This window comes from Branchiostoma lanceolatum, chromosome 13, assembly GCF_035083965.1.
Source record: "Branchiostoma lanceolatum isolate klBraLanc5 chromosome 13, klBraLanc5.hap2, whole genome shotgun sequence".
NCBI lineage: Eukaryota > Metazoa > Chordata > Leptocardii > Amphioxiformes > Branchiostomatidae > Branchiostoma > Branchiostoma lanceolatum.
Window position 1 is genome coordinate 6,780,846 of NC_089734.1, and position 17,998 is coordinate 6,798,843.

The 17,998-nt window shown below is 41.3% G+C and overlaps 1 protein-coding gene across 3 annotated transcripts in view; it reads right to left on the bottom strand.

Moving 5' to 3' along the window:
* Positions 1 to 4,164: 4,164 nt before the first annotated feature.
* LOC136447806 (glucocorticoid-induced transcript 1 protein-like) overlaps positions 4,165 to 17,998 on the bottom strand; it is a 63,221-nt gene continuing 49,387 nt past the window's right edge. The window contains exons 3-11 of one of the 3 annotated variants that reach the window (XM_066446871.1): positions 12,473 to 12,559; positions 11,330 to 11,499; positions 10,739 to 10,829; positions 10,177 to 10,291; positions 9,440 to 9,556; positions 9,019 to 9,223; positions 8,602 to 8,781; positions 8,257 to 8,367; positions 4,165 to 7,906 (exon numbers count right to left, since the gene is read on the bottom strand). In XM_066446871.1, the coding sequence (XP_066302968.1) occupies positions 7,795 to 7,906; positions 8,257 to 8,367; positions 8,602 to 8,781; positions 9,019 to 9,223; positions 9,440 to 9,556; positions 10,177 to 10,291; positions 10,739 to 10,829; positions 11,330 to 11,499; positions 12,473 to 12,559 (1,188 nt within the window). In that variant the 3' untranslated portion in view covers positions 4,165 to 7,794. Of the gene's footprint in view, positions 7,907 to 8,256; positions 8,368 to 8,601; positions 8,782 to 9,018; positions 9,224 to 9,439; positions 9,557 to 10,176; positions 10,319 to 10,738; positions 10,830 to 11,329; positions 11,500 to 12,472; positions 12,560 to 17,998 lie in introns of all 3 variants that reach the window. The other 2 variants (XM_066446870.1, XM_066446872.1) reach the window with 2 other exon arrangements.

Below are 17,998 nucleotides of genomic sequence, written 5' to 3' on the forward strand. Positions count from 1 at the left end.
GTTCACAGCAAAATCAAATACTGCCACTTGTTGCACCAATAACAAAGTCGAAGTGATGACCATAAATGTGATCTCGCTGAACCTTCTCGGTGACTCGGTCAATATTTGAATTGTGAACATGACCTAGAGCATAGATAATTGAAAGGTCATGTGAGGACATGTTGCGAGTGTGCAGAAGGCCGTGTTGATTTGTTTACATGGATGGTATCCGCGCGAGCATCAACTTTCGTCCATTTCCAAAAAAAGGGTTTTCGGCCAAACTGTAAATCGTACAAAGTAGCTGCAAAATAAGAAAATATATGCTGTAAATTGAAAAAAAAAATCGGAAAACGAATGATAAGGTCGTACAGTGCTAAAGTCAAAGAAGTAGATGTCAAAGTACAAAAATGAAGAATCTATTGTTCGCTATACCATGCTCTGTTTGTGAAGTTTTGTTCATCCTTCCTGACCACTTAAATTTCATAATGAAGGTAACTTTTTTGGCCAAACGATTTTTCTATTCGCACGCTCGCATCAGTTTTAGGGTCCCAAGAGGATGTCATCCATATAATCAAATCAACATGGCCTTAAGAAAAACAAATGATATTGTTGTCAAATGAAGTTGTGTTTCAGTGTTTTGTGTGTTTCTGCGTGTGAGCATGATAGCCTGGCTAAATCGCGCTCCTAACGGCCGGCCCCACGGTTACCGTCCCCTAGAAGGGGAGGGGTCATTAACCTCCGCCAGCGAGAGACTGTGTTAACACAGGCTAGTGTGCATGAGTGCCCTTGAGTGATCTGTGAATGTCATATCCTCTGGTGTTGTTGGACTGCTTTTGCCCGTTGGACACTGTCATGGCCACCGGTAAATATGCTTGTAGATGAGCTATGATATGAGCGATGCAGGCGAGCATGCCTCTCCGGGATAGGGCTGTTCAGGCACCAGAGGGCCTGCCCTTCCCACTAATCCTCGACGACGGGGAACGAGCCAAGGCATTCAAATCTCTCTTCAACCTCATTGATCAGAGACATTGAGAGCCAGAGAGTATCTTTTTTATTTTATTCAAATGGTGACATGGGAGTGGGTGGGACTTATCTCCAAGTAGATGTTAAGGGGGCTAAATCGTTACATTTTCGCAATTGACCGTTTTTGCTTTTACGGAGGTGGTTCGTAACAGAAATGGCTTGATTTTGTAGATGAAATCCCCTGGACGTCCCAAAATTGAGCCACAAAAAAGATGAGAAAAGGAAGATATCAAATTTCTAAAATCCAAGTGATGACGAAGGCTGTAAGCATAATCGAACACGCAGAACAGTTCATCAAATGATAGACAATACATCCTCTATCCGCATATTGTTCTTTCACAGGAGGAAGGTTGTAGGTATGACCGCATGTCCTTGTCAGATCACTTTGTGGGTCTGGTGTCCAGATGTTTATCATGAGCGGATGAACAGTTGAGTAAAACGCCAAAGTTACCGAAAGAGATCGAATAAGGTCTCCAAGCAGATGTTGGGGTGAAATATCGAAATATTTTTCGAGTGATGACCTGGCTTCTCCGACAGTCCCTTACCCAATACAAGTGAATGAGCAATTGGATAAAAAGCTTACATTGTCAAAGGAAAGCGAATAAGGTCATAATATATACTTTACCTATTCATAACGTGCAAGATATGATATAAACATGAATGTAGGTGGCGCTTCGACGGGCCGACATGGTGTTCCATGGTCCATGGTCTCCTCGCGCGGAGCCTAAAAATCGATCCCTTTTATCTCAACAAGTGTCTTAAAAGTCATTCTAGATGAAGGTCAAGATGTCTGAGCCTAGTTGAGAAACATTTTAATGGCTTTTTCGCTCTGTGTCTTATCCATTTTCCCAATTTCAAAATCGGGACGATATACCCTATCATAGCCTAATCTGCATTACCGCTCCGAGCCGCCTCCATATATATGTGACTAAAACGACCGTCAAATTGCCAAATTACCGTCTTTTCGGGAATGGAGAAATAGCGAAAGGCCCGCAAAGGGGTTTGAGGCATATCTAACTTTATTTTCAGGAATGAGAGCATTATAATCAAGAATGACAATATTTAGGACATTTCACAAACGTAGCCATGGGATACTACTAGGTTACTAGTATTTACCGTTGACATGTTTCCTTTATAGTTTACCAATAAAACTGGTCAACTGACAAGTCAAAGTTAGTGTACATTTCGTGTATTTGAATGTTCTGAAATGCTACCACATCCAAATTTCATTCATATTTTGCGAAACAAGAAGACGTTGAACAAATTCAACGGTGTTTTCGGTATGTCTGTTCATCAATAGAGCCATTTTTTTCTCTAGAAGTGCTGAAGGGTGTGTGGATCACTTCTGGATGCAATATAACCTTGAGCGCCGGGGAGCCGTTTGATGGGCTCTTGGCTAAAAGAACAAGACTTAAAAGGCGGTTTGTCAGACCGTCTTATAAAACAATACAGCCTACCGCCTGGTGATAGAACAATGATGTTGTTGTTTATCATGCCATGTTCTGTGTGTTCAAGTATTTTTATAACCTTGGTTATAAACCTTTTCCTTAGGCTGTGCACGTTCGCATCTCGCATCGGTTTTGGGAGTGTCTAGAGGCTGTAATCCTCCCCAACCGAAGTCAGGTACCCATCTTTACACCTGAGTGGAGTGAGGAAAGTCGTGTTAAGGCAGCCTTTCCCAAGGACACAATGTCTAGCCAGGAGTCGAACCCGTGACCCTTCCGCTCTCTTGACTGCTAGCCTAGCCAATCCTCCATTTGAAGCCACTCACAGGAGAACCTTTGGTTCTGTTCCAAGCAGCACGCCATACTATAGATTTACATAATACTTTAACAGCACTATTTAGGCCCTATATCCCCACAAATGTCACCCTTCCATCTAATCATTCCAGGTTTACAGTCTCCTCTGGGAAACAGTCATAAAAGTGTCTGGTGCATGAAATTACCACCGGCACCTTATTTGGTAAAAAGGATCTCCCTCCTCCTACAAGCATGAAATGAAATGTGGCAGTGGTGTGACCTAGCAAGTAGAGGTCATAGTAAGGAGGGGGAGGGGGGTACTGATAAATTTAGAAAAAATTCTTCAGGTGTAAAATGCTTGCGCAAACTTTCTTACAATACACGGTTTGCGCAAACCACTGATACCTACCCTGCCGGATATACATGTATCTTTATTTCAAATGCCAGAGAGCAAAACGTGTTTGCACTTTGCAGTACAATCTGATTATTGCAAGATACAATAAATTCAATCTAAATGATTCAATTGAAAAATGTTTTCTCTTATAAAATAATGGTGCTAGGCTTAAGCCAACTTTCTACATCACTGATATCTACCCTGCTAGATGTTTCTATATTTTAAATACCAGGGACCAAAATATGTTTGCAGCACAATTTAATCATCATGTGATATAATTAATTCAATCTAAAGACTTCAATCTAAAAACGTCTCCTCTTATGAAATAATGGGACTAGGCTTAACCAAACTCTCTATGCCACTGGCAAACTGAAATGCCAGATGAATCTTTCTTTGAAATGGCAGAGAGCTGAATATGTTTGCATTACAATTTTGGCATGATGGACACAAGTGAAAGCTGCCTCTGAAAAATTGATACTTGGCGGGCCGCAACTGTTTTATGGCAACACATTTCCTACATTCCTGTTTGGCTATAAAGCCGTGCAGGGTGATCCGCCTGACAGATCTATTTAGTCAGAGCTCAGTGATGGAGACATAGTGGCAGTAACCATTTTTTACAGGCCATGGCCTCTGATATTTGGGGTAACATTGAATGTGATGTGATATTTGCAGTTCTTGTTTCTTAAGATTCTTTTTTTTTAATTTCAAAGATCACACTATTTTACGTCAAATTCAAAATGTAGAGTATCATGAGTTACAGAAAAATGAACCAACATAATTCATCAAGCTCAAATAATGTACATCTGTCATCCTGAAAAAATGCACCTAAAGAGTTCTTGAGATCTTTAATGAAACATCCCCAGTATAATGCACTCCTGCATATAACTTGCATATCTGGGGGGTGATACATTAGAGATCTTTCAAACACAGCTTTTCAATGTTGCAGATGTATGAAGCCTAGTAGATGATAATGAAGGTTACATGTATGGTGAAGAGACAGGACAAACATAAAACACCAGAGACTTGAAATGTCTTCAAACTGTTTATTTTTTCATACACATATTTTTGGCTGCCCTGCTTCTTTTCCTATGAACATCCCTTCCTTTCTGGGCCACTTCTATGTGTAAAGTTGAAGGGTCCAAATGCCTGACAAATCATAACAGCCATTAATCTGTAGTCAACACACATCATCCCCCTCACAAAAATGTCACCTTCCAAAGCCCATTCAAAAACAATGCTGAATGGAACTGTCAACTTTACAGGAGGGGGGAACAAGACAGCCAACTATCACAGAATTTCGTTGCTGTCCTTCAACTTTCAACCAAAGAGACTTTCGAACAGTCCTAAACTTGTCAAAACATTTGCTGTTTTTTTCATAACTTTTCCTTGTATAACAGGTCACCACTACCTTGTTGGTTTATCTCAATAGAAAGTACTACTTGGACCAAAGTCACATATCAGCCAGCCCTCTTTTGTGTTCCTGAAATTGCAAACTTGCCAGGATTTCTGCCAGCATTTATTGTTCTGCATGAGATTGCCCAAACCATGGAAACTGTTAGAGACGCTAACCTATTGTCATATAATCAAAATGTCTGACGAAATTAAATATGGAGAGTGAAGCCTTGGTATGCTAAGAGTTACACTTCCGGATGGCATAAGTGGTTTTATGTTACCTACTTCAAGTTGGCATGTAGTTCACACTTTTATTTCCTCACAGTCATTCTTTAGACATGCTGGTGACAAAGTATGGCAGGTTTTAGTTCATAAAGGCAGACTTGTCAACGCATTTGTAGTTTTAAAGCAAGCCACTGTGTATAAAGAGATGTAAGTACTCTTGTTGGGAATACCGGCTAGCTAAGTCAGTACCTGATCGGTAGTTGTGGAAGTATGGGAATGAGGCCTGAAGTCCTGGCAGGTTTTTTCTCTATTGCCCTGAGTTTTCTGAACGATTTACACTCTGTAGAAAAAAGTACATTCAGAGGATACAGACTTCCGTCCACTCTTCTAAAAAAAACAAGTCAATGAACCGTTATAATTACAATGCACCAGTACACTAGACTGATAGTAGAGTATGTGTTCAAAGTCACCCACTTTTCAACTGACAACTAGAGTTGTCCTCTAGCCGATAACAGTATTGTCCTTACAGGAACAACCGATCAACCCCTTCTCACAGAAAATGGACTCTTCCAACAGTGACGTTAAGACTGTACCATCCACTGTACAGGGATGTAAGCAGGGTAAAAATGGCCTAAGTACACTTCAAACAACTTGTGGGATGGTTAAGTAACATTAAAGTCGTCCTTAATCCACATTTCCTCCGTCTTGGCTTCTCTTCGCACAAGGAAAAGTGGCAACTCTCAGCCGTCAATCAATTGGTTACCATAGAAACCAGAACTAGTACAATACAATATACGTTGACAACATTTGTAGTTTTCCCAGTAAATGACATCTCTCTATCACAGCTACTGGTACACAACTAGATTTCCACTCATGGAATCACAACAATCTTTTTTTTTGTCTTGGCATTCACATTTTTCTTGTTTCATACAAAAACATTGGTACAGTAGGTACACATCCATGTAAATTGCTGTTTGTAAAATTATCTTTCTTTCTTTCTTTTTTTTCTCTAAGTAAAGTTTTGCTGCCATAGCAACTTGTCATGACAACTGCCACACCTACCTATGAATATTCATAACATATCCACAGCAACATACACACTTGCTAACATCAACTGAGTAAATATAGAAAAATACACAATCTGGAACTTCACAATGGTAAGCTAAAGGAATACATGGGCAGAAGTGATAAGTCCATAACAATGTACTCAAGAGACAACATTCCCTTCCTAGCACTCAGAGGCGACACTTCACTTCCTTTCTTCTAACAGTAAGAAGTCTACTACACAAAGAATTTCAAACCAACCTATACATACATATGACACTGTTGTTGTCGTTTTCAGCAACACTCAACAACTCCAGGAATGAAACAGTGTATGAAAGAAAACACATAGATCTTTGTGCCTTTACCTCTTGCAAAACATTCTTTCTTTTCAAGTTACTGGAAAGAAACTTTGAAACTCTTTTACACACTTTTACATATGTATACTTCTTACTTCCTTTAAACATACAAACATTATAATCATCGTTCATACACATACATGTGTCCGCACTGTCACATCCTGGACTTATCACTTGTCTACCATGCCTTCCTAATGATTCAGCAGTGTAGTAGTCTTCATACATCCAACATCAATACACATCTTCACGCTCCGTACCAACATCCTTGGGTATACAACAAGCCCCCTTCACTGGATGGACAGAAGCACTCAGACAATCTGTACTGTAATATATATCCATATCTCTAACAACCTTATAACGTTATATCTTGTACCAGTAACCTTGACTTATACTGACGTATCCAATCCATGACCTTGGTCAATGCTGCCTGGTACTGGAACCATCCATTGTGAGTGATAGGGGGGTGCTACCAAGGAATACGGACATAAACGTCTGCCTACAGTAGGCACTACTGACCTGCTAACTCCTAGACCCTCACGTATCTGCCAGGCAGAACACAACAGGCAAGCTACACTAACAGCATTTGTACAAGCAATATATGTTACATGCACTGCAAGCAACTATACATATCCTACTCAACATAAATCTTCCTTTGTCAGTAGACATCATATCTTACACCCCCAACTCTGACTGTTAAGTCACTGGTAAACGATTCTGGACTAGCCCAACTTTTACAATAGAGGGGTAGGTTTGAGTCACTGAAAAGAAATTGTTTTCTATACACTAACACTTGTTTGCTACGAACACTTGTGCTTTCTCCGAACCATTTGAACAACCCTGATTTTGAAGTGTGTTACGTTTTAGACACGGTCCTTTAAAATCAGGTAGGGTGGGTGCAAGACAAACATCTAGTGCTGTAAAATGTCTATAAGAACACTCCTTATGAACAAGCTGTGTCTCTTCTGCAGAGTGGTGTATAGCTTAACTACAACACCTTCAGTGGAGTCAGACTATCGTGTGATGGGGAGGAATGTACGGTGGGCTTGCTATCTGCTATGGTCGAACTGAAAATATGGCGAACTCAAAAGTAACAAAGGGTTTGCTCCACTTTTGGAAGGTTGTATGTGACATGCCAACATAACCGATGCTGTTGTCATGCATCACTGAATCATCGAGTGATGTTTTACTTTCTTCATGACTCACTGTTGATGCTAACTGTCATTCAGCTTTGAAGAATCTATTATTCAGACTCAAGGTCATCTTTATTGTACACGTATAATGGTGATGTCAAAAGCCACATGAACGGAAGTGATGTCATCAGGTGACATCACCATTTGTGTGATGTCAACCGCATGTCGTGGCTAATTCTTTCAGACCTTGTGATGGGTGTGATATTAAATAACGGTTGTTTCGAGAAAAACAAAGTTGCATTTGCCTCATGAGATACAGCACCATTGATGAACACTGTGTACGGTTGTCAACCACAGATAACCACGTATGCAAAGACTACAACGGAACACAACAACGGCAAAGTCCAAGTGTTTTCTGTGGATCTATGAACATGATAATGTCTGGAAGGTTGGAGGAAGGGCTGGTGAGGTCAGGCCAGGGCCGGCTGTTCTGCACAGTGGCGGCACCCCCTCTAGAGGCACGTGCTGTCCACGTTGGCGGGCTGTGATGTCGGCTGGGAGGCAGGGGACTTTACCGCCAGGCTCTCGATCTCCGACCCGACTGGGGACAGAGCCTTGTATTTGCTGGGGGTAAGGAAATAAAAGATATCATGTTATAGGTTCCGTCTTGGTACTTGGATCTTCATAGGTCGTTAATAAACAGCATATGGTAAAACTGTATTTGCTGGGGGTTAGGAATCATCAGTCTTGTCCTTGTCTTGTCTTAACTTACTATTCTGTTGAACCATCTGAAATTGTCTGCACTTCATTAACATATCTATTCAGAGTTTTGGTATAAAACCTAGTTCTACCAGATATTTCATTAGTCACTGACGAAAGATAGCGGATGCTGTCTGAAACTTCTGACTGTTTCAAAATTTTATCCAGTTGCTTGAGTAATTATTTTTGGCATACAGCAATGCTTTACTCCTCACCTGTTAAGGATAGGACAGAAGGCAGAGCTAGCTGAGCCAAATGGAATGAAGTTGATCTTGTTCTTGTCTGGGCAGAAGAACATAGGTTGGTCCAAGGGCAGCCGCACTTTGCTGAAGTTGAAAAAAATACATATATAAATTTCAGAAAAAAGAACAGAAGATGTTTGTTTTACCATTGTACAAGGTACACTTAAGATAGGTGACTATATATTACAATGTTTAGCAAACTGTCTCTTTTCGTATGTATCTATAGCCAGGAAAGTAAAGAAAATCCCTCTTTTCTACTGTTTGAAGACAGTACTGAAGAAGGGAGTGAAAGGAAAGAAAGTACATGAGATGTCGTACCTGATAGAAGCTAGGGAACGTGGAGTGATATTTATACATGTAACATCCGGGGAGAAGAGCACAGGGGTGCTCATGGAACGTGTCAGAACTGGTGGGGACAGGATAGGACTGGTCTGGACCAGTTTGTAACCAGTTTGGACTGGTTCTGGCTTGCTGGGACTGGTTGGCACCAGTTTGGGGCTAAAACAAAGAGACACAAACAGAGGAGAGAGTAGCAGGAGGAGGAATGGGACAGAAACACATCATGGTTACAAACAAACAAAAGACAGAACTCGAGAAAAACACACTTTACAAAAAGAGCAGTGAGACAGTGAACTGTCTGTAGGATGGATGGAAACTAAGCAGAAAAGCGAGAACAGAAACATAAGCAAATAAAGAGAATTTCACAGTCAAAGCACTTCTAGTATTTCACTGTACCTCTTTGACTCGTCGATAGCGCTGACTTTCTCGCATCCATCTGGAGGTTCCCGCGCAAAGGAGTAGCTATTGTTGGGCTTCGGCGAGGCGGCATACTTTGGTAGTGGGGACATGTTTCCCATCTCTGCGGCGATGTCCGTCACGAGGATGTTATTGGTTGGTTTGGGCGAAACTTCATATTTTGGTGATGGTGTGCTTATGTTCTCTGTGGGGTAAAAATATCGTACAACAGGTTAAAAACTTTTATCTCATATCAATTCTGAAATCTATTCTTGGCATATGTTCAAGTTTATGATGTTAAGTTTTCAGGAGGTAGCTACTCTTACTTTGAGGCAAAGTTTCTTACCTCTTAAGTTCCCTGTGTTTGAGCAGAGCATGTTGAAGAACCCATCGCTTAAACAAACTTGAAGTGAGAACATACCTTTGTCTTTTGCCTCGTTTCCCGGACTTTCTGTGGAACTCCCTCTGGAGGAAGGGTGCGAGCCGTCCCGCTCGCCAGGAAAGGACGGAGACACTGACTGGCTACGGCTGCCTGAACCTGAGTGGGGAGGGGGGCAGGTCACTATTAGTATTACATCTCCATTCTCATTGGATAAAAACTAGAATACATTTAAATAAGCATTTACTACATTGTGATGACAAAGAGAACTAAACATAGGCTGTAATACTACTTCCCATATACTGTAAAGGACGGAGACACTGACTGGCTACAGCTGCCTGAACCTGAGGGGGAGGGGGGCACGTCACTACTGGTATTACATCTCCATTCACATGGGATAAAAAGTAGAATACATCAACATATGCATTAAGTACATTGTGACTACAAAGAGAACTAAACATAGGCTGTAATACTACTTCCCATATATTGTAAAGGACGGAGACACTGACTGGCTACGGCTGCCTGAACCTGGGAATGGGGGAGGGCAGATTGCGTTACATTTCCATTTACATGGGATAAAACTAATCTCCAAGTAGATCTATCGGTGGCAATGACAGTATCCGTCTTTCAGAGGGGACGTAAACTGGGGCTCTCAAGTCTCGAGCATGTTTAAGGGGAAGGACTAGCAACCCCTCCCTGTAAAAATATACCCTGCTACAGAAACAGAAAGGAAGCATGCTGCTCCATGTGCCACTATGCAACACAAGGGTTTAACGAACCTGAACTGTCCCCGCTGATGAGTTCTGTCTCGTTTTCGTACGGCGTCTGTGTGTCGACCGTGCGTGTCGATCTCTGGCCGGGGAGCGGCGCCCGGTGGCCGTCGGGTGCGGGTTCCTGAAGCACAGGAATGGAAATTGCCGTCTGACGAAGAGAGAGATGCAGACGTTCAGATGACCATGTGTATTCTGATTACCACACCATTCGAAATCACACAAAAATTCAACATCTTACAACATCATATAAGGACTGGGATATCTAGTAACGTCTACTGACATACATGTAATTCCGCTGAATCCCTGAAAAAATGTGTCTAAAGAGATCTCCAATACAACATCTCCCAGTAAAATGTACTCCTGCATGCATATCTAAACTGGGCCTACCTGGGGCACTAGAGATCTCCTTAACACACTGTTTTTCAAAGTGGTGGATATACATGAAAATGTATGTAATACGGCAACTAAATGTTAATGGACGTTACCCTTAATTGTGTATTAACTATATCTTGTGCACACAACAAGCTAAACACTGATATTCTAACTTAACAATCCGTCTATTTCTCACCTGAGTTCGTTCTTCTTCGTTCCCTGAGGTTTTAGTTGTGATAAACATTCGCTCGATTTCCTGGTTCAAACCCTCCACGCTATTTCTTAGTCTGCGGAAATAGGAGCAAGACACAATGTTATCTAAGAAAAAAGATGGCAATATCTTAAATTATGTTTGCGCCTTTATTTACACTTGTTTGTGCCTTTATTTGTGTAATGGACATATTTACTTTTAAGATTGTGATTTTGGGCTACACCAAATCGTTTTCTTGGTTCTCAAGACATTTTCTTTGCAAAAATTCTGCAAGAGGTTAAAATGAAATCAGAGAGCTGGGACAAAACCTTGCATCCAAATAAAATCACTCCCTGATAATTTGTGTACAACAAAGGTTCAGGATTCCCCTCTGACTGATTATCTAATTTGGCCTCATTTGAGAACCAGTCTGAGAACCAACAAATGAATTTGTGAGGCCTCATTTTCTTACAAAATGTTAATCCTTAACAGTTTGGCAAAATGACCAGACTTGATCTGTATATAAAGTTTACAACATTGTGTTTGTGTTTATCAAGATACCCTCTAGCTAGAGGCTAATCTTCCATCCTTTGTTACCTGGGAAGGGCGCCCTTTGGAATGCTAGTGATGGGAATGGGAATAGGTATGGAGCGTGGGGTGGGCGACTGCTGGATCGCTGAGTGGTCTCCTGGCACGGGCGACTGTCTCTGCCCCGCGTCGCGATGGTTGTTCTGTTTCGCATTCCGCTGCAGCTGCTGCCTAATTTTCTGTGGATGGGAGGACAGGTAGCATGTTAGAGGAGGAATTTAAGTGATCTGCAACCAGTTTAGCTCACTGGACTGCTAATCTTCTGTGAGCTAATCTTCCACTGGTGGTAACAGAGAAGACATATACTATATGAAGTATATAAAGGTCCATTGTACCGGGGAAATTCCCCTAGCTCTTTTCAAAGAGTACAATGTACAGCGGACCACGGCTTAAAATCCTGGCCTAAGGACTGTGACCCTTTCCAGTAGCGTGCATGGCGGGTGAGCGACAATGACCAGGATCTGAACTCACAACCACTTGGTCCAGAGGCAGGGTTGCGAACCACTGGACCACACACGCTACCTTAAATGGTTACATACGTCACATCATGTTACATCTGTACGTAGGACATGCTGTATCATAGGGGGGACAACAGTAAACGAGGTGTTAAATTTGACATTTGTATACAAGGACACAGCACAGACTGACATTTCAAACAGTCACCAGAAATTAGTTGACACTGAGCTAACCTCTGAACACAATTTACGCTTGGATCCCCCCAAATACTGTGAAAGCATTTAAGTTTGCGGTGATTTTATTCCGTAGTAGGGTTTGCGGTGGTTTTCAGTTCATGGTTGAAACAAGGTAGTAAGCTGGCATAAGATAAAATATATATTTTCACTGTGGTTTTAAGTCCATGAAATTTGCGAGTATTAAGCCACCGCAAACTGCATTTACAGTACAGTCAAACCTGTACAAGTGACCACCTTTACCTGAGAACATTTTGGCCAATGTGACCACTTTTTGGTGGTTCCTTAGATAATTTCTCCCATTGACACAAGCATTAAGAATCCTGTCTATACTGACCACCTGTCCACATAGACTAGATTTTATTGATCCCGAGTGGTCTTCTTGGGCAGTCTTTACTATGTCACAATCATTCCATATATTTTATATAAGAAAAGGTAAGAAGGATGGGATTGTCTTACAAACCTCCTTAAGCTGGTCCGCACTTCCCCAAGATGCAGATCTCTTGTGAGACGTTCCTCTTTTGTCAGCATCCAGCCAGGAGCTTGGAGTCTAAAAAAAAACAAGAACATTTGTCTTCTATTGTGTTGGTTTTGTAACATCACCAGAATGTCTTAAAGCTAAAACTGTCACTGCTGCCGAAACAAAATGAAATTCAAACTTCACTTCATTCATTAAAAGAGAAGAGGAAATTATCAGTACAGCTCCGGGGCTCTCCTCAGTTTTGTAATGTTAGCTCACCACCTGTATCACAAGAAAAAATATATAAAAGACATTTCATTTCCTAGTCTTTTCAATCTGCTCTCCTCGGGCTGGAAACAGATTCATGTATGACATAACCATGATAAAAGGCGGTAGTATGGCCTTTGTGTGCGCCTCTGTTTTTCATCCGTTGGTAATCCATGAATATGGAGTTCTTCATTTCCGTTCGCTGTAAGAACAGGAAATCAACAGGTGTGATTAGTCTTCAGGTTACCAATCTCGACACATATTAGTCTTGCTTGCTAAAGAGAAAACACTTTCCTGTGACGTTACAACAGCTTTGAAATTTTCCATGACTGATGATAACACTTCTATTGGTTCCTGAAACAAGCACTGGATGTTGGCAGGTAGACACAGTTTTTCTATGGGTTTCGGTGGGACTAACAAGCACCAGACCAGACCAGTGCAGAACACAATCAAACCTGTACGAGTGACCACCTCTACATAATGACTACCTGGCCAATGTAACCATTTTTTTTCTCATTGACACAAGCACCAAGAATCCGGTCTTTAGTGACCACCTGTCCACATAGACCAGATTTTATCGTTCCCCTAGGTGGTCTTCTTGGGTAATTTTGACTGTACACCCAAACATGAGGCATACTCTCAACCAGATTACACTATGCACACCTCTATTTGGCATACATGTACATGTAACTAACAAGAATGAAATTATACAATTATATGACAACGCTGAATCTAATGATCCAAAAATGTCACAATCAATTGAATGATATAGAAACCCTACTTCCCTATCAAAAACGGTAGCTACACAAAATGCATCTAGATTGGCAGAGGCATACCATAATGGCCTGAAACCTGCATACAGTGCCAGAGTCAATCTCCACCCGACAAGAAAATGTCGACCCACTCTGGCTTCCCTCCTGTAATCTCATGGCACGGTGCAAAGGTTCCAGTAAACTTTCCCTGCATCGAAGATGAGACTGTCTGATTGCGGATGCCCCCTGAAATGCCATGTGGACGACACCCTGATGACATTACTGATGATTGGAATGATTAACCTGTTGCTCCTATGAGATTAGAGTTCCTATTCTTTATTGGAATGAGCAATTTGTGTCCACAGTTGGTTTCGGTCAATGGTAGAATTAGTACAATACAAAGGAAACTTTCGAAGCACACAAGCCTTTAGCAAACTGTTACAGGCTACAGAACAAAGTAAGAAGTGCATGTAGCTGCTGAGGGGAATTTATTGCTGAAAACTTAATATGTACAAACTTCTCATGTCTATATGTCTCTCTCTCTCTATATATATAATTTGTAACATAATTCTTTAGCATATTTTCAACACTTTCTTGTACATTTCCTTAATTCTGAAATGACATCATGATGTACATCCTGTGTAGCATATTGCAGTAGATCCAATTCCGCCCAGCCTTCTAGCTAGCACTAAATACAAGAAGGTTTAATCAGACATAAAAATAACCCTGTTAGTCAGTGTTACTGAATTACACAACCAGTGGGCTGTTATATCATTTGGTAATGAATTGGCAGGAAATCAGCTCTCACCATGGCCTAGTTTTTATCATCTAAAGGTTACAGGAAATGAACGTCAATCATTTATTGACCACCCCCTTCCCAATTATATTCTATACCTTTACATTCCTTTGGGTAGAAAAAAACAACTGTACCTGTCCATACCGGACTTTCTTGCCTTTTGAACATGTTAGCTTTTCCCTTCTGGAGTTAGATACGGAACATCATTACAATAGGGGAGATGGGTAAGGTACATGTAACTAGTAAGTATGAGTACATTCTAAACTGTTCAAGAAGCCAACTCAGAGGACCAATAAAATCTGGTCTATGTCGACAGGTGATCACTATAGACAGGATTCTTAATGCTTGTGTCAATGGGAAAAATTAAAAGTGGTCACTGGTCACATTGGCCAGGTGGTCCTTATGTAGAGGTAGTCACTTGTAAAGGTTTGGCTGTACATCTCATACAAACAGACTTCTCTAGCTATCAATCAAGACTTCAATCAATCAAACCTCTATTCTGTATAATAAAACTACAGCACCGTCCCTACATTTGCCAGCATGCAGCCAAATTCAGCTACCAACCAACCAAATGCATGAAAGGCTTATTTCCATGCCAGCTACTAAACTCATTTCACCAGTCTTAGCCAATGACCTGTGGGGTCACTCAGAACATCAGTAACTACTTTATACTAACTGGACCTGTCCCCATGGAGACGGAGGTCACGACCTCGCTTTGTTCTCCCTGACCTGTGACCTCAATATTGTGATTTTGAATATCACTGCTGAATTTTACTTGCTAAATCTCTGGCAGAAGATTACTTAAACTGGGAAAAATTGAATAAATCTTTATTAAGTGTGAGGGAAATGGTGCTATTAGTGCTGTAGGTATTTTGGGAGGGTATTTTTATCCATGGGGCTCTCTCCCTTGAGTAAGGTTACGGTCTAGGTGGGACCTTTGGGGTCAATTCAATTCTACCTTACACATTTAATTTTACAATTAGAGCAAATTACGTATCACAATAGAGAACTGAGCGAGAAAATTGTTGACGATCGAAAAGGGAAGTTTGCTTTAAACCTGACCCGGGTCACGCCCCTGGATAGGGGTGATGATTTTTCATTACTTCCATCTTTATTACTGGGAATCTTCAATTTTCCACATGGAGTAACAAGGGGCTAGAACATCACAGAGCAGACAATAAAGGCCAGGTGGTCATGAACACTTCTTTACAAGTACCGGTAAGTTAAAACTGAAAGAAGATGCAGATGTATGAAGGAGAGAGTATATGGCCTGCTTAACCCTGTTCTACTGAATTATCACAGTAACAATTCTAGATGTAGGAGTCACCTAAAGCTTGCTAGAGGTTAAAAATGAAGTGTCACAGAAATTCTGGGATCTCAATCAAACGACCCCACACTGATTGAGTGCATGGTTCGTGTAAACCCTGTTGGTAAAATTAGGTCACGAATGTCTGATGGCAAAATTACGGTGGTTGGTCAAAATGCAAAGGATATCCTAATGGTTCTGCGTTCTAAAACTAAAGAAAATCAATGTTGAAGTTGTTCAAATAATTCCCTCTGTTCAAGAATTACAGTCTTTCTTTTAGATACGTACTAGAAGTGACAAAATTTCCATACCAGCAATTTGACTCTCCCTGCAATGTTGATTCCAGTTGTCCATGTATCTGGCACAACACTTACTCATAAATACCTTCCACTCCTCACATAACTATCGATCGCCATTCCTGCTGTTATCACAGGCCATTATAAAGGTAATGGGCACAAACATGTCCGTGTACACATGCTTGGAGAAACCTGGAACAGGTTAGAACGGTTGTAAAACCACACTGTCCCCCAAAAAAGGACAAAAACACTGACGGACCAATCTGGAAAAGAGAGTGTACAGTCAAACCTGCCCTAAGCAACCACTCAAGCCAAGGGAATGGGCAAAAGTGGTTGCTGAAGACAGGTGGTAACCTCCGACAAGTTGGTTGGTTGGCCGGATGATTGTATAAAGCTTACTGCAAATCTGAAAGGTTGCTGTAGGGACCAATGGGTGCACCTTTACAAGTTACAAGGAATAACAGTAGGGCATTTTTATTTCACACTTCATGTGAAAGTGCGAAAAATGAAGTTTGTTATGTTCAACAATTTATGAAACTTTAGCCTGGCTTTCCACTATTCCAGAATGGTAGTCAGAGTTGCGTGTCACACTGAAGTTTTCAGGTACATCAGTCATTTTTAACTGCAATCCATAAGGACTGTAATTGTTACGGGTGCTGTTAGTACTGGCCAGAAGTGCCCAATTCAGCCCCATTAAAGGACTTTGGGGAGAAGTTTATCATACCACAACCACAACACCTGTTTCAGCACCGGGGACAGGCTGGTAATCTCAAGTAGCTAAACATAATCATCTTAAAGATGAAGAATGAAGTAAGGCCTGAGCAGCCGGCATTCTTCCATGAAAAACAAGCTGAACATTATTTCAGATAACATTGCCAAGACATTTTAAAGTTTTGAAGCATATTCTTATCTTGCTTGCTACCCCAACCCCAGGAAAGTTTCTGTAACACCCAGAGACTTCTTTCTCACAATAATGATTCTGAAGACATATATGTACCTGTGGTTAAACCATCCCATGTTCTGGATTTCTTTGCATCTTCATTTCAATAAAGACTGTAGATACATTGTTCTAGTTGGCCATGTAGATAATCCCTCACAGGAAATCTTTCAAAGTTTTAAAAACAGATTGAATACTGGAATCTGTTACAAGTTGTTGCCAACATGATTACAGAAGCGGATTGAGCAAACCTACAGTGGAATCTGTTACATGTTGTTGCCAACATGACCAAAGAACCATTCTAGTGCATTGACCGAGGTAAGGTTGAAAGGGTTTGTGCAGAGAAGAAGAATGAAGTCAGCACTACCATCAGCATAGAAGCTGTTACAAGTTGCTGCCAACATGACCAAAGAACATTACCAGTGCGTTGACCGAGAGGAGGTTAAAAAGGATCCGTGCAGAGAGGAAGAATCAAGTCAGCACTACCGTCAGCATGCATTGAATCTGTTACAAGTTGTTGCCAACATGACTAAAGAACATTACCAGTGCATTGACCGAAGGGAGGTTAAAAAGGGTCTGTACAGAGAGGAGAAATCAAGTCAGCACTACCGTTGGCATGCAGCACCGTGTTGGCTTGGGGTCAATCTCCCCAATTATCTGCACATTGATCGGTGGGCCTGAATGTGTCAGCTGCATGAATTGTTGCCCCTGACTGGAGTGATGGGGGCTGACAGAGCATTTTCAGCTGCACCCCTGAGCAATCAGGCCATCCCGGTCAGCTCAAACACAAAACCATTTAGACATGGGAAGGAGAGGGCACGAGCAAAGGAGTTGAGTACTCCCACTTCTGACACTCACTCGGGAAGATTGAATGAATAGTAATAGAACCCAGCTATAAAGATGATTTATCAGGAAACTTGCCATGCTGAGTGTTGCTTGATGCAAAAGACTTGAAGGACTGGTGTTCAATATCAGCAGTAATGAAGTGCAATCTTGGCTCCAGTTCTGAGAGGACTGTCAGCCTTTTGAGGTGGAGCAAAAGTTTAGCCACTCTAACTCATCAAATGAGTTTGGACAAACTTTTTGGCAACACAAAGGTCACATAGCCCTAATCACTGCTACACAACTGTTGGGTTCATATTCCAAGGCCATAAAAAAAAAGTAAATTTCAAGTT